The sequence below is a fragment of the Macaca thibetana genome, chromosome 16 (assembly GCF_024542745.1).
Source record: "Macaca thibetana thibetana isolate TM-01 chromosome 16, ASM2454274v1, whole genome shotgun sequence".
Classification (NCBI taxonomy): domain Eukaryota; kingdom Metazoa; phylum Chordata; class Mammalia; order Primates; family Cercopithecidae; genus Macaca; species Macaca thibetana.
Window position 1 is genome coordinate 872,581 of NC_065593.1, and position 23,329 is coordinate 895,909.

At 52.6% G+C, this 23,329-nt stretch overlaps 1 protein-coding gene across 3 annotated transcripts in view; it reads left to right on the plus strand.

Annotated features, from left to right (window-relative positions):
• Positions 1–22,306, plus strand: part of TMEM11 (transmembrane protein 11) — a 175,669-nt gene extending 153,363 nt beyond the window's left edge. The window contains exons 1-3 of one of the 3 annotated variants that reach the window (XM_050763954.1): positions 5,411–5,502; positions 8,327–8,618; positions 21,406–22,306. In XM_050763954.1, the coding sequence (XP_050619911.1) occupies positions 8,617–8,618; positions 21,406–21,922 (519 nt within the window). In that variant the 5' untranslated portion in view covers positions 5,411–5,502; positions 8,327–8,616 and the 3' untranslated portion in view covers positions 21,923–22,306. Of the gene's footprint in view, positions 1–4,996; positions 5,503–8,326; positions 8,619–21,405 lie in introns of those variants that run through there. The other 2 variants (XM_050763953.1, XM_050763952.1) reach the window with 2 other exon arrangements.
• The last annotated feature ends 1,023 nt before the right edge of the window (positions 22,307–23,329 follow it).

Below are 23,329 nucleotides of genomic sequence, written 5' to 3' on the forward strand. Positions count from 1 at the left end.
TAATATGCATCCTCTGGGCCAAAGAAAACATTTGTTAATATATGTCTACTTTATATCTGCAGAGGATCCATAACAAAGATACCAGAGATAGCCTGCAGAGGGTTTTGGACAGAGATGGAAAGAGCCAGGTCACAAGATGGGCAAAAAAACCCCTTATTTTTTACTGTATATTGTTTTGTAATTTGAATTTTATACCATGTGAATATACTGCCCATTCAGACTTAAAATTCTACTTTTAAAATGCTCATTTTGGCCGGGCGCGGTGGCTCAAGCCTGTAATCCCAGCACTTTGGGAGGCCGAGACGGGCGGATCACGAGGTCAGGAGATCGAGACCATCCTGGCTAACACGGTGAAACGCTGTCTCTACTAAAAACTACAAAAAACTACCCGGGCGTGGTAATGGGCGCCTGTAGTCCCAGCTACTCGGGAGGCTGAGGCAGGAGAATGGCGTGAACTTGGGAGGTGGAGCTTGCAGTGAGCCGAGATTGCGCCACTGCACTCCAGCCTGGGCGACAGAGCGAGACTCCGTCTCAAAAAAAAAAAAAAAAAAAAAAAAGCTCATTTTGATGCTTTTAATGGTAAATTCAAACCTTTACATAGAACTGTTATACCTAAGACATTGTTTTGGAAGATTTGCCTTTCCCTGAATGCTACTACATGCTATAAGGAATAAAAATAGGGTGAGTTTTTACTCTCAAAACAGCCCTGTAAGACAAGTGCTGTGTGAACGGCATCTATTTTCTCTCCTACACCTGCCTTTCTATACGCTCCATGGTCAGGGCTGGAAGCCAGAGAACTACATTTCCCAGACTCCCTTGTCATCTGACTCAGCCAGTGGGAGGCACTGGTGGGAATTTGGAAGATGTGAGATGGGGAAAGCAATTCCAATCTCTGGCTTCTGGTTGCACCCCAGGCCATACTGGTGGTTCCAGTTGTGTGTCAGTAGCACCAGGAGGCAAGTGCAGCTCCAGGCTCCTGCTCAGCAGCTGAGGAATCAGTTTCTGGAAACGAATTTTCCTTTTGCTCCTCCAGCCTTGCGGGGGTCATAGTAGCTACCTCCAGTTACTAGGCTTTGGGTGCCCTTGTCCTCCCCTTGGTTCTCATGCCCTTCCAACACCTTTGTAAACAATACTCTGTATTAAATGGTTTTTCCTCTAATTACACACTGGCTAATATAGATAAAATTACTCATATTTTACAGGTGAGAAACTGAAATTCAAATAGAGAAAGTGACTTAACCAAAGGCAAGCTAAGTATCAGCCTTGTCTCATCATGCTCCAGCCACCTTGGTCCTAACCTTATTGGAACACCCCAAGCCCATCTGCACTGCAAAGCCATTGCATTAATTCACTCTGCACAGAACATTGTCTTTTTTTTTTTTTTGAGACAGATTCTTGCTCTGTCGCCCAGGCCAGAGAGCAGTGCCACGATCTCGGCTCACTGCAACCTCTGCCTCCCAGGTTTACACCATTCTCCTGCCTCAGCCTCCCGAGTAGCTGGGACTACAGGTGTCCGCCACCACACCTGGCTAATTTTTTGTATTTTTAGTGGAGACGGGGTTTCACTGTGTTAACCAGGGTGGTCTCAATCTCTTGACCTCCTGATCCACCCACCTTGGCCTCCCAAAGTGCTGGGATTACAGGCGTGAGCCACCACACCCGGCCACAACATTCTGTCTTCAGTCCTTCACATGCACGCTCTTCCAAGTCCCACTCAAATGTTACCTTTTGATGCGGTCGTTTTTTGTCTTTTTTTTTTTTAAGAGACAGGGTCTCACTCCGTCCCTCAGGCTGGAGTGTAGTAATACAATCATAGCTCCCTGCAGTCTCAAACTCCTGGGCTCAAGAGACCCTCTCACCTCAGCCTCTCCAGTAGCCAGGACTACAGACAACTTCTGTGCATTAACAGTAATCAAGAGGCAACGTTGTGAGGATCTTAGCCCAAGTTGGCAGATTGGAAGCAGACGGCCATTCAGAAGTTAAGGGGAGAGTAAAAGCCGGAGAAACGGGAAGGTCGTTAGGGCCACAGTTGTTTTGAGCATTTACATTTACTCTGTGTACTAGACCTACCTCCAGTGCTTCTGAAGAGGCATGATGGCAGAGTGTAATCCCTGGACAGTTTGGGCTCAAAGCCTAGCACTTTCCTGCCTGGCAGTGTGAGCAAGTCACTCAGGTCCTCTGTAAGCTGATTTCCTCATTTGCAAAATGAGATTGTTGATAATATCACTTTTTTTTTTTTAAGACAGAGTCTTGCTCTGTGGTCCAGTCTGGAGTTCAGTGGTGCGATCTTGGATCACTGGACTGGGTTCAAGTGATTCTCCTGCCTCAGCTTCCCGAGTAGCTTGGATTACAGGCGCACGCCACCATGCCTGGTTAATTTTTGTATTTTTAGTGGAGACGAGATTTCACCATGCTGGCCAGGCTGGTCTTGAACTCCTGACCTCAGGTGATCCACCCGCCTCGGCCTCCCAAAGTGCTGGGATTACAGGTGTGAACTACCGCGCCTGGCCAACAGTATCACTTTTAGAGGGTTGCTGTGAAGATCAAGATGGAGATCACTTAAAATACAGAACAGCACTTGGCATTACATAATAATCACTTGTTACCATTACCCGGTGCTGTTTTTCTAAGTTCCATATATGTATCACCTCATGAAACACAGCAATCCTCTGAGGGGAGGTACTATCATCCATGATACAAACCAGGCAGCTGAGAAAGAGAAGTTACACAAGCAGCCCCTGAGCCAGAAGTGTGTTCTAGAATCCCTAGTATACCCTCTGAACCACCACACTGATCCAAAAAAAGACACCCATATCCGCAGACAGTGTCATACCACGGAATTGTTCAGAGGTCTCCAGTATGGGCTATGCTGTCACTTGGAGGCAGGGCCGTATGACCCAACTGAAAGACCAGGTACTTTTTAGAGACCAGACAGGTACAAGGTCTTGAAGGCTAAAAGTTGGCTGGGAGGGCTGGGCACGGTGGCTCACGCCTGTAAATCCCAGCACTTTGGGAGGCCGAGGCCGACGGATTAAGAGCTCAGGAGTTAGAAAGCAGCCTGGCCAACATGGTGAAACCCCGTCTCTACTAAAAACACAAAAATTAGCCAGGTGTGGTGGCACGCGCCTGTAATCTCAGCTACTCAGGAGGCTGAAGCAGGAGAATTGCTTGAACCTGGGAGGCGGAGGTTACAGTGAGGTTGCAGTGAGCCAAGATCGCGCCACTGCATTCAAGCCTGGGAGACAGAACAAGACTCTGTCTCGAAAAAACAAACAAACAAAGTTAGCTGGGTGGCAAACGCATTTAGGCAAAGCATAGAACATCTGCGTACCTGCAACCCCTCTGAATTTACTAGCTTGTTAAGTTCCAGACGTGAAAGGTAGGCAGTTGAATTTGGAGAGGTAGGCAACTTCCAAACTACGGGGGGGGGGGGGGGGCGGTTTTGAGACGGAGTCTCGCTTTGTCGCCCAGGCTGGAGTGCGGTGGCGCGATCTCGGCTCACTGCAAGCTCCGCCTCCCGGGTTCACGCCATTCTCCTGCCTCAGCCTCCCGAGCAGCTGGGCCTACAGGCGCCCACCACCACGCCCAGCTAATTTTTTTGTATTTTTAGTAGAGACGGGGTTTCACCGTGTTAGCCAGGATGGTCTCGATCTCCTGACCTCGTGATCTGCCCGCCTCGGCCTCCCAAAGTGCTGGGATTACAGGCGAGAGCCACTGCGCCCGGTCTAGGGGCGGGGGGGTGTTTCTTGATTGTGCTAAGGAGTTTGAATCACACACTATAAGTGATGAGGAACGGTGAGAGGATTGTAAGCAGCTAAAACTGTGGTAGAATGTGAGCTGTAAGGAAATCGAAAGGAATCCTCAACAATGAGAGGGTCGCCTTTCCGTCTGCTGGCCGTCCTGCTGTGGCCTGCGGTGGGTGGGGACGGGGTTCCACTACACGGAAGTGTGACACGCCGGGCTGGACTTCTTCTAGGCTGAATTTGGGGCAGATTTTTGCATTTGTTTTGCTCAAGTATTTATGGGGCCAACTAATATGTTTAGCAACGTTGTGTGTGGGAGCAGTAGAGGAACTGAGAAGTTTACAAACTGTAAGAGATCCCCCAAAGAGTCCACAGGTCTGAGGCAGCAGCACCTGGGAATCTCTGGGTTCCAGTTAGTCCTTCCTGACTGACTCGTTACAGCAGTGTCCAGACAAGGAGATGTCAGGTCCTGGGGCAGGGTTCCCGTCAGGTGGGATGGTTTAGCCCCGCATCTGCTTTCAAAGATCCCGAGATTGGCCGGGCGCGGTGGCTCAAGCCTGTAATCCCAGCACTTTGGGAGGCCGAGACGGGCGGATCACGAGGTCAGGAGATCGAGACCATCCTGGCTAACACGGTGAAACCCCGTCTCTACTAAAAATACAAAAAAATTAGCCGGGCGAGGTGGCGGGCGCCTGTAGTCCCAGCTACTCGGGAGGCTGAGGCAGGAGAATGGCGTGAACCCGGGGGGGCGGAGCTTGCAGTGAGCCGAGATCGGGCCACTGCACTCCAGCCTGGGGCACAGAGCAAGACTCCGTCTCAAAAAAAAAAAAAAAAAAAAAAAAAAAGATCCCGAGATTATGCCGTCGCAGCGGACAGGACACAAGAGTGGGTGCGTGGCAGGGACTGAGTCTAAGAGGCCTGGAGGCCCTGTCTGAAACAGGGCGGTCGCTGTCGCAGGGCCCTCTCTCCTTCAAGCAGTTATCATACAGCTATTCCCCTTCCTTGCGTTCAGACCCTTTCCTCTAACAGCCTGCACCTGCAAGCAGGGACCTCCGTGGCAGCCGGGACAGCGTGTCTGTCTCGGCCTCCCCAAAGTACCCCGGAGTCTGAATTGGGCGGGGGATGGTGCGGGAGCAGCGCCTGACTCCGAGGAGGACCCGGGCGGCGTCTCCCGCCCCTCGGTGACCTTATGGGCCAAGGCTGTGAAGAGCAGGCGGGGCGACGCGGAGGGGCCGGGCGCTAGAGGCTCGCAAACAGCGCGGCGGTCCCCGGCAGGAGACGCGGCCTGGCGGGCCGGGACGGCGGCGCCGGGCGCCTACGCGCGGTGCTCTGGGAGTTGTAGGCACTTTCCTCTTCTCTCTCCTTCAGCTGGCTGGCTCTCGAAACCCAAGGACCTACCGGTGGGTGGGCGCCTGTGACTCCCAGGCTGCGAACGCCGGGAACTCAGTTTCTTCAAAAATGTCTGAACCAGGACTGCTCCTGGGGGTCCTCGCGCCCTCGCAGAAGGACTACGGGCCCCGGCGACCCCGGGGGCGGGGCTTCTGGCGCGCTGCCTTGTGGGCGCGGTAGTTCCGCCAGGCCCGGCTTCCGCCTGCCGAGCGTCCCGGGACAGCGGGCCGGACTACACTTCCCGTCGGCCCGCCTGCTCTCCCGATGCCGCCTTGGCGCGAGACGTTGGCAAGCGGAGTGTCTCCAAGATGGCCGCTTGGGGAAGGAGGCGTCTTGGCCCGGGCAGCAGTGGCGGCAGCGCCCGAGAGAGGTGAGATCCAAGGGCTTGTTGCCCACGGTGCAGGCGGCTCAGGGGCCGGAGAGCCCAGCGCGGCCTCCGGGGGCTGCAGCAGCCTTCCTGCCCTGGTATCCCCGGGCTCCCCCGACCCCCGCCTGGCATACGGGGTTCCAGTTCCGGAGGATCCGGGATCCGGGTAGGAGCGAGGTCGAAGGCTTCGGCGGAGAGCTTAGGGGAAGGGGCGTTAGCCGGGCTGGGTAAGGTGGGCAGCGGTCATGCGGGGTGGGGCTCGAGGCCGGGCCGTGCGGAGAGGAACTGGCGCCCAGCGCAGGCCTCAGGGACCCGCCTAGCCGCGGGCTGATCGGCACCCTTCCCGCTTGGCCGCGCGCGTGGCCATCTCGGCCGCGGCCCTCGACGTGGCGAGGAAGGCAGGGCCCCTGGAGAGAGAAAGAAGGTGAAGCCTTCACAGAGCAGGCCGGCCGCGGCAGGGGTAGTTTGATCTGCACGTTTACCAGGGAGCTTTAGCTCCCACCACATGTGTCTCTTCCGGGCCCAGAGCCGTCCACTTCCTCGAGGGGCGATTCTGGAGACTTTTGGATGGTTCTGTGCAAGCGCTCCTGCCGTGGAAGCCAATTAAAGTGACCTTTCCTAATGAATGGTGTGTGGGTAGGGAGCTAGGAGCGTGTTTCTTCCAACAGAGACCTCCATTTGAGTAACTGATTTCTAGAAGATGAGATTGGAGTAGTTTCCGTGTTACATGTTCAAGTTGCAGTTTTTGCTTCTGGGAAGCAGTTTCAGCTAGTGGAAGCCACTAGAAGCTGTTCAGCCGCTAGAAGTTTTGGGAGAGGATGTATATTGGTGGAGCCACCTGGATGAACTATCCGCTAAAGCTTGATTGTTAACAGCAGCGGTCAGCAAAAAAGGAAAGTTTTGGTTTTGCTGTTGTTGTTTTTTTCCCCGTCTCTTTGGTGAAGATTGTCTAACCAGAAAATTTCTCTGCCTGTCAACTACTCTGCATTATTCCTTTTCTATGACTGATTCCATCCCGTGTTCATTGCTATTGCTTGCAGATGGCTTTCCCAGCTGGGAAGATTCTTCCTGTTTGGCAGTTGTGATAGAGTCCGTTAGCTTGCTTGCACTTTATTCTTGAGCCCAGTTATCCAACGTCGCCCATTCTGCATTTCCTCTTCCTTGGAAAAGCAGTGGTAAACACACTTTTGTTTTTTTAACTCCCGCCTGGTATTTCTTAGATTGGACCATTTAAATAAGTTACCTCAGTGGTTTTCAGATGCCCTTAAAAACTAGCAAACATTTTCAAGATATTCAATGCAAACAGTAATAGGAAATAACCTGTTTAGAAAACAAAGTTTTAGAAACGTTCGCCCTCTTGTTGGACTAAAAGCAACTGAAAAGAGCCTTATAGGGATGCCTCAGGCAGGGAACAGGAGCCTTGCCAGCACAGGTTAAGCTTTTATTGATCTAAGAAAATAGATCCTGAGAATTGTTTTTGCTTTGGCTTGAGACAAGTATTTATTCAAAATGGAGTTGGCAAATCAGCAGTGCATCAGCTGGAGCCAGTGCTTGACTGTTGAACCTCAACAGTTTTTAAGAGAATTTAAATTAGTTGCCAACAGATTTCACATAAAACGCTCCCTGAAAAGCTGGGTAGTGGCTGACTCTTTTTGGTTAGGACAGTGCTCTCCAGTTCTTGGTTCCTCACCTGACAGCTTGACTCAATCACCTGACAGCTTGACTCAATGCATTTACCTGCTTGGTCTCAGGTTGCACCTTTGGCCTGGAACTGAAGGCTCCACTCATACACGCAGATGTTGTGTGTCAGCAGGAATGTGGCATTTGGTTTTGTGGTTTGGATGTCACCATCAACTCTCCTAGATAATGTGGTGTGGGTGGAGACTACCTCTCTGTTTGCTTTTGCTGTAAACCCCTAGCCAGGTTCTGTAGGAAAAGTCATTTGCCCGAGCCCAGCTTCCCTAAGCTCTTTCCATGCTGAGCAGGGGATGGAAACATAACCCGCTGTGTGGCTAGCGAGCTGACTTCTGGGCATCCCTCCATTCCTGCTCAGTTGGTGATGACTGTTCAGGTGGGGCAGGGCGGATTAGCTGATGGCCCAGCACCCTAGATTAGGAGATCTGAGTGTATTATTGGCTCTTATGACTGAAGTAGGCTGTTTATGGCTCTCTTAAATGACTTTGTTCCATGTCACATTTGTGCTGACTCAAATCTCAGCTCCATATTGTACGAGTGCTCTCTCCCGTTGCTGCTCACACCTGGTTAGCATCCGCTTTTGCTGAAGCTGAGGGAAACAGTGTCTGGTTTGGACAAGGGGCTAGAACAGAGCGACGCTTTGGGCAAACTTGCCAGATTTGCCAGCGGCTACCAACTCTGAAGCACGCACTGTACTTAAAGGCCTCACCCAGTGCCAGATTGCCCACAGTATTACTGCCAGCGCTGTGTGTTGGATGGTCCAGCTTAGCGCGTGGTAGCGTGTGGGTTCTTGCTTTACCTTGTTGAGTCTAGAACCACAGCTCTAGAATTAGTGCTGAATTAACACAGCAGTTCAGTAGTCACCAGCCACATGTGGCGATTACATTTAAATTCATTAAAATGAAATAAAATGAAGAATTCAGCTCCTCAGTCTCACTAGCCACATTTCAAAGGCTCAATAGCCACTTCTGGCTCGTGGCTACCATATTGGACAGCACAGGTGGAGGACATTTCCATCACTGCAGAAAGTTACGATATGGACAGTGCTGGTTTCGACTAAATTAGGAGGGGTGGAAATAGCAAAATGGTAGTGCTTGCATGTTGATTTTTCTCTCCACTCCATTAAATCTAGGGAACCAACAGTGTTTGTAATGAAGAACATCAGACTCTGAGCTGTAACCTGAATTCTTGTCCAAAATTCAGCACACTGGCAACGAGCACATCAAACAGATTGCCACTTGTCCTGTCGGCGTCTTTGAGACACACTTGCCCATCTAGGAAAGCACAGTGCAGGTATCTGTGTTCTGCCACCGTGTGCCAGCCCGGACCAGCTCACAGACAGCCCCGCCTGTCTTACTTGGGTTGCTTGACTTCACTCTCTCAGGGCCCCTGAACCTCCCTGAGCCCTCCGTGATTGTTGGAATGTGAGTATAGCTGTGTGCTCTGAGTTCCTGTTTTTATAATCATGTGAAGATGTACTTGATCTGCTTCTGAGCATGATACGAGGCAACCTGGGGTGTGCAGAGGGCCAGACGCACTGGGCTAACGGTTCAGGTTTAGGGTGAAGTTATTTTTTGCGGCCTGCCCCTCCCCTGGCTTGCGTGGCCATCTGCTCCAGCATTTTATAAGCAGCCAGTTCCCTGGGCTGACTTCCATAGCTTTCCATGCCACGCTTTATTCCCCAGGACCTGTCCTCTTCTTTGTGAACTCAGGTGTGCCTGGTCCCAGGTGGCCTTGCAGGTTCATCCAGCGAGCACATGGAGCACAAGCCCCCGGGGCAGGTCGGGCCATGCTCCTGGGGTGACAGCTTCCCTTTCAGATCTGATCCTTCCCTTTTACACTCTCAGGGTTTGGGAGTATTGAATCTCTCTTGAAAGACTCCCATGCTCGCTTTTGTGTGTGGTGGGAGTTTTGGTTTCCTTCGGGCTGGGATGAGATGAGCAGATACGGGATCTGCACCCAAGTGTGTGGGGGTTTAGCCACTGGTTGTGGGGTTCTGCTCCGCTGCCTGACAAAGGCAGAGCCACATGTTCGGGCCACAGAAGTTGGATTCGTAGGTAAGGATGGGGTTCGTCCTCTTCAGCATTGATGTGCCTTCAAGTTTTCAAGAATTTCTGTTTTCCTTGGTTCACTCAAGCAGCCTGGATTCCAAGTGCATGAAATGTGTGCCTCCGTGGCTCAGTCCTTTAGGTCATGTTCCAGGGAAGAACCCCCCTTTCTGAAGAGGGGAGGGCTGCGCCTGGGTCCACGGAGGTGGGGCGGTGGCTCCTGTGCTCCGGCTTGTGGGTGTGCACCTGTTCTTCAATGAGCGAGGTGCGGGGGGTAGAGCTGGGCAGTCCTCCACGAGCGAGCGCACCCGGGAACCTCCCAGCCGCCGCTGTGTTCCGCCCTGGTGCCGGCAGCCACTTGATGGGCACAGTTCTCAGGAAAAGCTGACGACCCATGTAGTAGTCATAACCGTTCTTCAGAGCAGGGCCGTCCAGTAGGAGTTTCTGGCACGACAGACTCCTTCTGGTGTGTCCCTGCAGTCCATTAGGGCAACCATGAGCCACGTATGGCTGTCAGGATTTGTAGTGTCTGAGGAACTGAGGTTTTTTTTGATTTATTTATTTGTTTGATGAGACAGGTCTGGCTCTGTCACCCAGGCTGGAGTGCAGTGGTGTGATCTCGGCTCTCTGCAACCTGCGTCTCCCTGGCTCAACGCATTCTCCCACCCCAGCCTCCCGAGTAGCTGGGGCCACAGCCATGCACCACCACGCCCAGCTCACTTTTGTAGTTTTTGTAGAGGCGGCCGTTCACCATGTTGTCCGGGCTGGTCTTAAATTTGTGGGCTCAAGGAATCCACCTGCCCTGGCCCCCCAAAGTGCTGGAATTACAGGTGTGAGCCACTGTGCCCGGCCAGGAACTGAATTTTTTAATATTTCTAATTTTCATTAATTGAAATTTCAACAGCCACATGTGCCTTAGGCAGAGGGGCAGTGCTTGGCGACTGTTCCCTCTTCACTGCAGTCCTCTGGGAGAGCCAGGGCCTCTGGCCCCATTTGACAACACGGGACACTGGCTCAGAGGGGCCGGGTGTTTTACCCTAGGACACAAAGCCGGTAGGCAGCTGAGAGAGAATTGAATCCACCCTCTCGGCTCCCCCACTCGGTGCACCGTGTTCCTGCCCCCCCAGATAGAAGCGCTGCCTAGTTACCAGTGCGCAGAATAGGAAAGCGTCCTCTGAAGCAGACGAAAGGGCTGGGCACCCTGTGAAAGTTCCTTGGCCTGTGGGAGCCGTCCTCAGGCCATGGGGCCGCGTGCCCGTGCCTTTGAGTCTGAGGCACGGGCTTTCGCTGCTTCATTCCTCTGCTTTCTGTGGGTCGGGAAGAAGCAGGGCTTAATTAGACAGAAGCGGGTGGAGGTCCAGCCCAGCCCCTCCCGTGTCATAGGTGATCAGGTGACCCTGTTCACTAAACAAAAAGCAACCTGACGGATGGGTTGACTTCTTTCCGGTACCAGTTCTCTTAATAACCATCATTGTTTTTCCCCTCCTGTCACTCCTGTGGCTCATCCCTGTAATCATTACAAATGTCCCTCCAACCTGTGTCTTTTGGGAACCTGTTACATTCAGGCCCCGTGCTGGGGAGACTCTGATGGAAACGCAGCCGCCGCCCCGGTGGAGCTTCAGGCCTGCCTGTGAGCCCGGCCCACTCCAGGAAGGGCCTAATGGGGGTGCTTCCACTCAGATTTGCCTCTGCTGGGTCTCTGAGAACTGGGGAGGTGATGGTGGCTGGCCTGGCAGCGTGGCCAGTGTTTGCTCAAGGGAAACAGGGAGCTGGAACCGTCCTTCTCTTTTTGGGCAGGACTGTGGGTAGACACCAGCATGACGCCTCAGCCATGAGAAGCTGCCCGTCCAGACTTCTGCCTTTCATGGACACCGAGAAGGTCCTGGAGCAGGAAGTGAGCCACCTCCTGTTCTTCTTGGCAGTGAAAGGAGGGACCCCCCACGGGTGTCTGGTCCCTTAACCTCAACGGATATAGGGTTGAACAGAATTTTTCTTTTTTTTTCTTTTTTTTTCTTTTTTTTGAGACGGAGTCTTGCTCTGTCGCCCAGGCTGGAGTGCAGTGGCGTGATCTCGGCTCACTGCAAGCTCCGCCTCCCGGGTTCACGCCATTCTCCTGCCTCAGCCTCCCGAGCAGCTGGGACTACAGGCGCCCGCCACCGTGCCGGGCTAATTTTTTGTATTTTTAGTAGAGACGGCGTTTCACTGTGGTCTCGATCTCCTGACCTCATGATCCGCCCGCCTCGGCCTCCCAAAGTGCTGGGATTACAGGCATGAGCCACCGCGCCCGGCCAGAATTTTTCTTTTTAAGAATAAGTTTATAATTATTTTTCCCATTATAAAAGAAACACTTTGGCCGGGCGCGGTGGCTCACGCCTGTAATCCCAACACTTTGGGAGGCTGAGGCGGGCGGATCAGGAGGTCAGGAGATCGAGACCATCCTGGCTAACACAATGAAACCCCATCTCTACTAAAAATAGAAAAAATTAGCTGTGTGTGGTGGTGGGCACCTGTAGTCCCAGCTACTCGGAAGGCTAAGGCAGGAGAATGGCATGAACCCGGGAGGCGGAGCTTGCGGTGAGCCGAGATTGCGCCACTACACTCCAGCCTGGGCGACAGAGTGAGACTGTCTCAAAAAAAAAAAAAAAACAAAAAGAAACACTTTTTTTTTTTAAATACAGAAAAGCATGAAGAAATTGAAAAGTCACCTATTAGGCCACCATCCAAAGAAAACCACTGTTGATCTATTTTCCTTTTTTTTTTTTTCTTTTTTTCTTTTCTGGTTTTTTTTTTTTTTTTTTTTTTTTTTTTTTTTTTTTTTTTTTTTTTTTTTTGAGACGATGGCTCGCTCTTGTCCCCCAGGCTGGAGTGTAATGGCGCAATCTTGGCTCACTGCAACCTCCTGGGTTTAAGCGATTCTCCCGCCTCAGCTTCCCAAGTAGCTGGGATTACAGGCACCTGCTACCATGCCCGGCTAATTTTTGTATTTTTAGTAGAGACAGGGTTTCACCATGTTGGCCAGGCTGGTCTCAAACTCCTGACCTTAGGTGATCTGCCCGCCTCGGCCTCCCAAAGTGCTGAGATTACAGGCGTGAGCCACCGCGCCGGGCCTGATCCATTTTCATGTATAGCACCTTTGATACTTTGTCTTATATATCTTGTCTTAGTGGTTTTTAAAATTATTATTATTGAGGCAGAGTCTCGCTTTGTTACCCAGTCTGGAGTGCAGTGGCACAGTCTTGGCTTACTGTCGCCTCTGCCTCCTGGGTTCTAGTGATTCTCCTGCCTCAGTCTCCCAAGTAGCTGGGACCACAGACATGCGCCAATACACCCAGCTAATTTTTGTATTTTTAGTAAGGACATGGTTTTACCATGTTTGCTGGGCTGGTCTTGAAGTCCTGACCTCATGATCTGCCTGCCTCAGCCTCCCCAAGTGCTGGGATTACAGGCGTGAGCCACCGCGCCCGGCGTATCTTAGATTTTTTAAAGTTTATATGTTAAACACATCAAAAGTTATGTTTACAATAATGTGAAAAGTAATAAACATGCCCCAGCACGATGGCCCTTAAAAACATAACGCAAAATGAAAGAGGCCAGTTGCTGGAGACCACATGTTACAGGATTCCATTTAAATGAAATGCCCAGAATTGGCATATGCAGAGAGTGGGGAAGCAGACTGGTGGTCGTGGAGGGCTGGGAAGGGCTGAGGAGATGTGAAGGGACCGCTGATTGGTACAGGGTTTCTTTCTGAGATGATGAAAATGCACCAGGATCAGTTGTGCTACTGGTCACACAACTGTGGGAAAGTGCTGAGCCATCTCATCGTTCACCTCACATGGGGGGGATGCCCTGTGAATTCTATCCCAGTAAAGCTGCCATTAAAAAATACAAATCAGGCCAGGCGCGGTGGCTCATGCCTGTAATCCCAGCACTTTGGGAGGCCAGGCGGGCGGGTCACCTGAGTTTAGGAGTTCGAGACTAGCCTGGCCAACATGGAGAAACTCCGTCTCTACTAAAAATACAAAATTAGCCAGGCGTCGTGGCACATGCCTGTAATCTCAGCCACTCGAGAGGCTGAGGCAAGAGAATTGCTTGAACCCAGGAGGCGGAGGTTGCAGTGCGCCAAGATCGTGCCACTGCACTCCAGTCTGGGCGACAAGAGTGAAACTCCGTCTCCACAAAATAAATAAATAAACGAATAAATAAATAAAAATAAAATGAGGTCAGGTACAGTGGCTCTTGCCTGTAATGCCAATGCTTTGGGAGGCCGAGGGCCGAGGGAGGCAGATCACTTAGGAGTTCGAGACCAGCCTGGCCAACATGGTGAAACCCCGTCTCTACTAAAAATACAAAAATTAGCTGGGCATGGTGGCGCATGCCTGTAGTCCCAGCTATTTGGGAGGCTGAGGCAGGTGACTCGCTTAAGCCCGGGATGCAGAGGTTGCAGTGAGTCGAGATGGTGCCATTGCACTCCAGCCTGGGCGATAGAGCGAGACTGTGTCTCAAAAGAAAGAAGATGGAAAATAACAAGTGTTGGTGAGGATATGGAGAAATGGGAACTCCTGTGCACTGCTGGTGGGAATGTACAAAGGTCCAGCTGCTCTGCAAACAGTATGGAGTTTCCTCAAAAAAAACTACAAAGTTGAATTACTATATGATGCACAGCAGTTCCACTTCCGGGTATATATACCCCCGAAAAAAGCAAGGAATCAAAGAGATGTGTGTGCACCCGTGTTCGTAGCAGCTTTATTCACAATCGCCCGTGGTGGAAACCAGAGTATCCATCACAGATGAATGGATTAACGAAATGTGGTTTATGCATACACTGGAACATTATTCAGTCTTAAAAAGGAAGAAAATTCGGATACATGCTACAACATGCATGAACCTTGAAGACTAATTATGCTCAGTGGAATAAGCCAGACACAAAAGGGCAAATACTATATATGCTCCCACTTGTATGAAGTACTTGTATAGTCAGATTCATTGGGGTAGAGAGTAGAATGGTAGTTTGCAGGGGCTTGGCGTTGCTGGGGAATGAGGGGGTCGTTTCATGGGCAGAGTTTCAGTTTGGGAAGATAAAGGAATCCTGGAGGTGGATGGTGGTGATGGTTGTACATCAGTGTGCATGTGCTTAGTGCCACTGAACTGTACGCTTAAAAGTGCTTACGGTGGAATATTTTATGTGTATTTTACCACACTTTAAAAAAGACAAAGTGATAGACGTGTGTGCTCCCCGCCCAGCGTGATAGAGAACTGGTGTTACCCTGGCCCGCCTCCCCCTGCAGCAGAGACCCTCGCTGTCTTTATAGCTGGCTCTCAGTGGCACGTCCCTGACCTCTGCCGCCTTAGAGTGTGTGAGAGTTGTGTCCCTGGCTCAGGCCACTGCAACTCGTTCGTGTCACTCATGGAGGAGGCGCGATTCTGCTCTCCCCGCTCCTGTCGGTCATCTTTTGCTCTCACCGAACAGTCCTGCTCTTTCTTGCACAGCTCTTGCCTTTTGGGGAGATGCTTCCAGATTATGGCTGCTGGCACAGGCTGTGACATCCATCCAGAGGGGTTGTGGAGTTGCCCTGCTGAGTTTTCACTGTGGCCGCCTTTTAACTGGAATGCTAGCGTTCCCAGGGGATTCCTTTGCTGACTGCGAGAGCTGATTGAGTTGGGCTCTAAAGTGGAGAGAGGAGGGCCTGAAGCCTGACTCTGGTTGAAGGCTGAGGGAGGGAAGTTCAAGACGCCTACTTTACAAGTGCCTACAAGCTATCCTGAGGCAGCAGAGGGCGGTCCCCTTCAGGGTCTGCAGCAGTCCCCCTGAGGTGCTGGAACTGGCTGACCCCTGCTTCCAGCGCTAAAGGCCCAGAGAATCCAAAGCTACCTCAGTGCTGGCATGGTGTGTTTAGGATAGCGACACTGATCCTTTTACTTTTCTTCTTCCATATGTTAAGACCCACTTCCGACAGTGATCTTTAAGTACCAGAGATCATGCCAGATTCAAAAGGATCAAAAGTCACTTACTAGAAAGAGCCCTCCCTCCCTTTTCTTTCCTGAACACCTTAGTTCCCTCCCTAGTGACCAGTCATAAAAATCATGTCTTTGTGTATCCTTTCAGAAATGTTCTGTGTATATAAAAGCAAATAGACTTTTAAAAATCACTACAGATAGCATACTGTACACACTCTTCTGAACTCTGCCTTTCCCCCTGAACTTGCTTTCGCTTGGAGACTTTGCTGTTACTGCTGCTACCTCCTTCCTTCCTTCCTTTCCTTCCTTCCGTTCGTCCGTCCGTCCGTTCTTCCTTCCCTTTCTTTCTTTCTTCTTCTTTTTTTTTTGACAGAGTTTTACTCATTGCCCAGGCTGGAGTGCAGTGGCGTGATCTCAGCTCACTGCAACCTCCGCCTCCTGGGTTCAAGCAATTCTTCTGCCTCAGGCTCCCGAGTAGCTGGGACTACAGGCACGTGCCACCAAAAACCCAGCTAATTCTTGTGTTTTTAGTAGAGACGGGGTTTCACCATGTTAGCCAGGCTGGTGTCAAACTCCTGACCTCAGGTGATCCACCTGCCTTGGCCTCCTAAAGTGCTGGGATTATAGGCATGAGCCACTGCGCCTGGCTGCTTTTTCTTTTTCTTTCTTTCTTTCTTTCTTTCTTTTTTTTTTTAAACATAGACTATTAATTGCTTTCTTACTAGTCATTTCACACCTGCAATGAAAAGCAAAAATACAGTCCCTTAGGAAGCCCAGGGCTCAAAAGATTCCAACTAGCTCTTACTTAAAAAAAAAAGAAAAAATCTCCGTATAATAATTTTTAAAAAAGGAAAAAAAAAAAATCTCCCATGCACCAGGGTTCAGGACGCCCAGATCCTTAGGCCCATGGCCTTACAAGTTGGAGGGCAGCTGGTGATGCTCTGCAGTGGTTTGAGACACCCTTCCGACTGGGTTCTTTCCTTCATTCGGTTTTGTTTGACCCGCAAGCAGAAGCAAGCCATGTATGGGTGGCTGCTGGGTGCTCAGGTGCTGGCTGGACGTGGCTGTGTCCTGGGAGTACTCGGCAGTTTCTTTTTTTTTTTCTTTTTCTTTCCGTCACCCAGGCTGGAGTGCAGTGGCACACTCTCGGCTCACTGCAACCTCTGCCTCCCGGGTTCAAGTGATTCTTGTGCCTCAGCCTCCTGAGTAGCTGGAATTTCGGGCGTGCACCACCACGCCGGGCTAATTTTTGGTAAAGACGGTTGCACCGTGTTGGCCAGGCTGGCCTAAACTCCTGACATCAAGTGATCTGCACACCTTGGCCTCCTAAAGTGCTGGGATTATAGGCGTGAGCCACCGCACCTGGTCATGGCCACGAGTTTCTGAAGTAAGAGAAGTCCAGCAGTCCGTGTCAGCAGCGCAGACCTGAACCCAGGGGCCCAGCAGCGACAGCTTAAAAACCTGTGTCTACACTGACAGCACCCCGCTCCCACCAGTGTCCCGGGAAGTTGGGGTGCTGATGGCCTGGTCGTGGTCGCGTGATCTCCAACAGAGGGATCCTGCAGCTTTGTGTGCGTCTGTGTGTGTTTTGGTTTGAACCTTGCCATCTCTGTATAGGGTCTGTTGCCTTATGGAATCCTAGAAATCCATTTCCCTAGACTTCACGTGTTGTCCTTTCCCAGTGGAAACCGAGATTCCCTTTGCCTAACTGACTTTAAAAGCAGAGTTGGTGAGCCTCTGGCGGCGGCACAGCTGTGCAGGGCCCTGCCTTTCTTTGGAGGCAGTATGGCTTATGCTCTTTGTGTTTCTGCTGTGGATAGGTGTCTTAGACAGTGGGCAGCAACAGTGCCCGGCCCGCATGAAGATGCCGAGGCTGCAGGAGGCCGGGGCCGTGGTTTGACAGGCGGGGGGGGCAGACCCATGCCTCCATCTCAGGATGTGTGCTGGCGAGTGCCCCCATGTCCACGCGCTTGCTCACGGCTGTGTCATTCACAGGACTGCCCACAGCCGAGGGCAGAGGATGCCCAGTCTCCTCACTCCCTGTGCTAGGGGGCGGGCCACACCTGGCAGCGGCAGTGAGGTGGGAGACAGCCTGGAGGGCCTTGGCTTCTCGCTGCTTCTAGGCTGGTTGGGATACGTGGATGCACCCACCCATCCGTCCCAGCAAGTGATGGAGCCTGCAGAGGGGTCTGGGTAGATGTGGGTGCCAGCTGGGCTTGCAGGGGGGCCGGAGGGGATGAGGGGGTGGCATCTGCCCGCTGCTGTGTTTCCAGATGGGGCAGTCTGTTCCGGGGCTGGGGTTTCTGGAATTTCCTCTGTGGGACCAACGGTGGTTTTCAGTACATTCAGGATGGCGCTGACCTGCTGGGCAGAGAAGGGCACCGGACTCGGGTGGATTTGGGTGTTGGCCAGAGCATTGTGTAAGCCCAACTGAACACCTCCCTTTTGCTTTGAGTGTTCCTGAGGGAGGAAGCCTGCCTCTGGGGCCCGCCCCGAGGTGTCCCTGGCCTGGCTTTGACAGTCAGTAGGATGCACAAGCTGACTTGGAAGCAACTCCATTTCGGTCTCAAGATGGGGACACAATTTGGCCCTCCGCCCCGACCTGGTTATCTGGCCTCTCTGCTCCTCTTGGCTGATGGACTTGAGACCAGAAGGGAGTTCTCTTGGCCAGGAGTGCTCCCACCTGAGAGTGGAGGCCCCGCCCCTCCCCCTACACCCAGGGCCACAGCCAGCCCATTGCGCCGCCGCCACTCATTTCTCAATTGAGCATGTGGGGGCACTGCTTGGCCTTCAGCCCCCAGCGCCAGTGAAGACCCTGCCTCAGGTGTGCTTGTTTGCTGTAGGTGCTTTTAAAATGCTGAATCTGGCTGGACGCGGTAGCTCATGCCTGTTAATCCCAGGACTTTGGGAGGCCAAGGCACGCAGAACACTTGAGCCCAGAAGCTCGAGACCAGCCGGAGCAACGTGGCGAAACCCCATCTGTACAAAACAATTTTTTTAAATTAGCCATGCAGCCAGGCGCGGTGGCACACAGCTGTAGTCCCAGCTACTCGGGAGGCAGAGGTGGGAAGATCGCTTGAACCCGAGAGGTCGAGGCTGCAATGAGCAGAGATCACACCACTGCACTCCTACCTGGGTGACAGCGCAGGAACCTGTCTCAAAAATAAAAGCTGTTGAATCCTGCCTGGGAGTAACAGCTGGCGTCTCCCTCACCTCTCCTCTCAGACCACATGGAAAAACTCCACCGAGGGCTTTAGAAGGCAACCCCTCCTTTCCCCACAGAAGCTGTTCGTGCAGTCTTACAGTAACAGCTCATCAGTTCACCCCTGGCAAGGCAGCCACGACACTGGCACACAGTCACAGGCGGCTTGGCAGCAACCCAAGTTTAGGAGGCTCTTGTCCCACCCGCAGCGAACTGATTTCTCCCCAGTGCATGCAGTTTAATGAGGGCCTATGATTGAATTAGGAGGCTTTGCCTTAGCCCAGCTACGTTACAGTGACTTTTGCAGGATAAAGAGTTCCCTTTGCCCAGGTCCAAGCCAGTGCCTTTTATGAAAGTGGTTCCCACCCAGGGGGTAGGGCCCTCATGTTTGGGGGCACAGTCAGCCCATTACTAATGACTTTCATCTTGAATGTGGCCACATAAGATCGTTCACCAGTTGTTCATCCAACCAGCATGAAACCCAGCCTGTTAGGTTTGCTTCTTTGTTTGCTGAAAGCTTTGAGCTGGGAGGAGTCTCAGTTGTAGGGAGGACCGTGATTGCCTGTTCTTTTTCCTTGAAGTTTACCCTGACAGTCGGATTTCCACCATCCTTCACTTGGAATTGCTCCCATCTTTGAAGGAGGCTGGAGGGAGTTACCTTCATGCTGGGCTGAGGGTGGCTTGTTATGAGTCTTCACTCGTCGCTCCCATGTTGTGGCCGATGGCCAGGTGGCTCAGCTCCCCATGACTTTCCTCTGCACGGCAGCCAGGTGTGCGTGCCAGGACAGGCCGGGCGGACGGGACCTTCGCGTCTGTGCACACTGAGGGCTGTGCTTCTCGTTGGCCCCTAAAGGAAGCTAGTTCCTGTCAGAGCCTCAGGTAGATGGGCCACACTGACCATTGTGTGGCCTAGTACACTGTGCCAGAGCGTCCCAGTGGGAGGGGCATGGACTCGGGCAGGGGAGCAGTGACCAGCAGGTCCCTAGAGCCTCGTGTCCTTTAGTCAGATGAGTTTGACCATCCTGGGGACCGGGGTGTGCTGAGGGAAGGGGCAGCTTTGCACTGAGGAGCATGGCTCTGCCCAGCCGGAGGAGCCATGAGTTGGAAAACTTGATCCAGCCTCAAGAGCTGTGTCTAGCAGTGTCCCTGTCAAGGCTCAGATCAAGACTTCTCGCGGATGAGCAGATAATGGAAAAGCTGGATGCAGAGTGGCGTTGTGGAGATGCGGAAAGATCTGTCTCAGCTGGCCGGGCGCGGTGGCTCAAGCCTGTAATCCCAGCACTTTGGGAGGCCAAGGCGGGCGGATCACGAGGTCAGGAGATCGAGCCCATCCTGGCTAACACGGTGAAACCCCATCTCTACTAAAAATACAAAAAAACTAGCCGGGCGAGGTGGCGGGCGCCTGTAGTCCCAGCTACCCAGGAGGCTGAGGCAGGAGAATGGCGTAAACCTGGGAGGCGGAGCTTGCAGTGAGCCGAGATCCGGCCACCATACTCCAGCCTGGGCGACAGAGCGAGACTCCGTCTCAAAAAAAAAAAAGATCTGTCTCAGCTGAAACCAGCCAAGGAAAAATGACAAGGCGTGGGTAGCCCTGTATTCAGGCCTGCCCGCCACAGGTGTAGAAGATTCTGCTTTGGGTGGGAAATTTGGATCGCAAGGCCTGAAACCAAGAAAAGCCAGAATGCCTAAAATGCAGCTTGGCCCACATGTCACTGCTGGAGCTGCCGCCAGGCTGCTGTCTGGCCTTGCTGCAGAGCTGCGCCTTCCATGTGGTGGATCTGCTGCTGCTTGGGGTCATGGCATGCACCCCAGTCCCAGGGGGAAAGCCCCTTGTGTGGTCTCTGTGGCTGTGTTTCTGATGCAAATGAGTGGCATTTGCCGGTGGGGCAGGGGCCTGGGCCTGCAGGGCCGGAATCGGTGGCATTGCTGGCTGGATGTTTTGAAGCCCCTCAGTTGACCCTCCTGCCCGCTACGTTTGGGGGCCGCTACTGTCCTTGAAGTGTCGTCTTTTCCTAAGTCAGGGAAAGGGTCGCTTTTCCTATGCAGTGGGCTAGTGTCCTGGGTCTCCTGTTCTCCCCTCCGCGGTGGGGAGGAGCAGGAGGCTGCTGCCATCCGGGAAGGGCACCCAGGGCTGGTGCAGCCTGGCCTCCCAGGAGAGCCAAAGGAGTTTGGATTTCGCCCAAGGCAGAGCTCTTCCATTGTGCCTCTGTTCTGTGGGCCCAGGATGACTACTTAGGAACCGTGTGGAGGGCAAGGGCTTAGCATGATCTGTCCTGAGGCCTTTGGTTTGCAGTGAGAATCCTCCTGCAGTTGCCCTGATTAAGAGCGGCTCTCAGGCTGTTGGCCTCGTGCTGCCGTGTGCGCCCATGTGACTGTGCGAATCCTTCTTTCCCCTTTAGGCTCCTTTGCTGACTCAGATCAGTTGGTCCACAGCCTTAGGCTAACCACCAGGCCTGCGTTTGTTCTTTTAAACATCGAGGTACTCCTTTTCCTGCCTTTTTATATCTAAATTTTTTTTTTTTTTTTTGAGACAGAGTCTCGTCCTGTCACCCAGGCTGCAGTGCAATGGCACGATCTCAGCTCACTGCAACCTCTGCCTCCCAGGTTCAAATGATTCTCCTGCCTCAGCCTCCCGAGTAGATAACGGGGATTATAGGCATGCGCCACCACACCTGGCTAATTTTTTGTATCTTTAGTAGACATAGGGTTTCACCATATTGGCCAGGCTGGTCTTGAACTCCTGACCTCATGATTCACCCACCCCGGCCTCCCAAAGTGCTAGGATTACAGGTGTGAGCCACTGCGCCCAGGCTTATTTCACTATTTCAGGAAAAGTACTTTTTACTGATTGTCTTGTGTTGGGATCTGAAGGAGATAAGGACCTCAGGGAGATGTGCTGTCCGCAGTGCAGGCTCAGACCTCCCCCAGCATCGAAACACAGCTAAGTGCTGCTCAGCCTAATCATCCTGTCTCTCTCTCTCCCTCTCCCGCCCCCTCCGTCAAAAGGGTGAGCTTGTCGGCCACAGACTGCTACATTGTGCACGAGATCTACAATGGGGAGAATGCCCAAGACCAGTTTGAGTACGAGCTGGAGCAGGCCCTGGAAGCCCAGTACAAGTACATTGTGATTGAGCCCACGCGCATCGGCGACGAGACGGCCCGCTGGATCACCGTGGGCAACTGCCTGCACAAGACGGCCGTGCTGGCGGGCACCGCCTGCCTCTTCACCCCGTTGGCGCTGCCCTTAGATTATTCCCACTACATCTCCCTGCCCGCTGGTGTGCTGAGCCTGGCCTGCTGCACCCTCTATGGGATCTCCTGGCAGTTTGACCCTTGCTGCAAGTACCAAGTGGAGTACGACGCCTATAAACTGTCGCGCCTGCCTCTGCACACACTCACCTCCTCCACCCCAGTGGTGCTGGTCCGGAAGGACGACCTGCACAGAAAGAGACTGCACAACACGATAGCACTGGCCGCCCTGGTGTACTGTGTAAAGAAGATTTACGAACTCTATGCCGTATGATCTCAGTAGAACAGGGAGCGAAGCAAAAACCACCTGGCCCACAAGAGACAACAGAGTCTTCAGATCGCCACGGTCACGTTTCTCACTCTGTGAGGCAGCAGAGCCTGGGAAGGTGTTTGGCTTAATATTCGTTATTTTTAAAAAATAACAGATCACGGGTGTACCCAGGGTTTTTCAGCTCATCACACTAAGATGTGGATTTCCATAACCCAAGAGGGGGGTCTGAGGCTGTGGAAGTCCGATCGGGCAGTGGAACGCTGATGGAGGCACACGCTGCTGAGGGGGTGTGGACGTGCTTTGGGGGAGGTCTTTAAGTCTATTGTTTAACTGTACCATCCAGAGCCCACCAGAAGCTATTGACCATTAAAATTATGAGAATTTCAACTCCCGCTGTTCTCTCTGTCCATGCCTGCCTGCCTGCTGCTGCACATCCGCTCTAGGTGGCGGCTTGCACGTGGAAGCAGCAGGTGCTGTGGCAGCCACCCTGCCCTGTTCCTAGCCGCGGCCCAGTGTTACCAGTTACAGCGACGACAAGCCTAGATCCGAGGTAGTCCTGGGCCCAAATCCCGCGCAGGAGCAGTCTCCTGGCTCGCGTTGGCCTCATCATTCCGAAGGCCAGCACTGCTACCATGCTGTTCAGGAACATGGTAGGATAAGGCGATGAGGCTTGGAGGCCTTTGGGTCTTCACTTGGGTTCACGTGGGGAGCTCTGGGCGCTAGGATCCCTCTTCGGAGATCTGAACACTGTTTTCTTTGAAGCACCGAAACTCTTCCTGCTGCGGACCCTGAGTTTATCAACCCATTGCCCTTGGCTGACAGAAAAGCCCTCAGAGCGACCTTGGAAGCAGCCCCTGGCCGCAGTGCTCCCTGTTCCACAGGAGCCAAGCCAGTGCTCCTCCCTCACACCGAAGGGTAGACTGCATGACCTGCCACGTTTCCTCTAAGGCAGGGGTGGCCAATCTTGACTTCCCTGCGCCACATTGGAAAGAGAATTGTCTTGGACCACACATAAAATACACTAACACTAATGATAGCTGATGAGCTAAAATAATAATAATAATAATAGGCCGGGCGCGGTGGCTCAAGCCTGTAATCCCAGCACTTTGGGAGGCCGAGACGGGCGGATCACGAGGTCAGGAGATCGAGACCATCCTGGCTAACACGGTGAAACCCCGTCTCTACTAAAAAATACAAAAAAAAAACTAGCCGGGCGAGGTGGCGGGCGCCTGTAGTCCCAGCTACTCGGGAGGCTGAGGCAGGAGAATGGCGTAAACCCGGGAGGCGGAGCTTGCAGTGAGCTGAGATCCGGCCACTGCACTCCAGCCTGGGCGACAGAGCGAGACTCCGTCTCAAAAAAAAAAAAAATATAATAATAATGTTTTAAGAAAGTTTACAAATTTGTGTTGG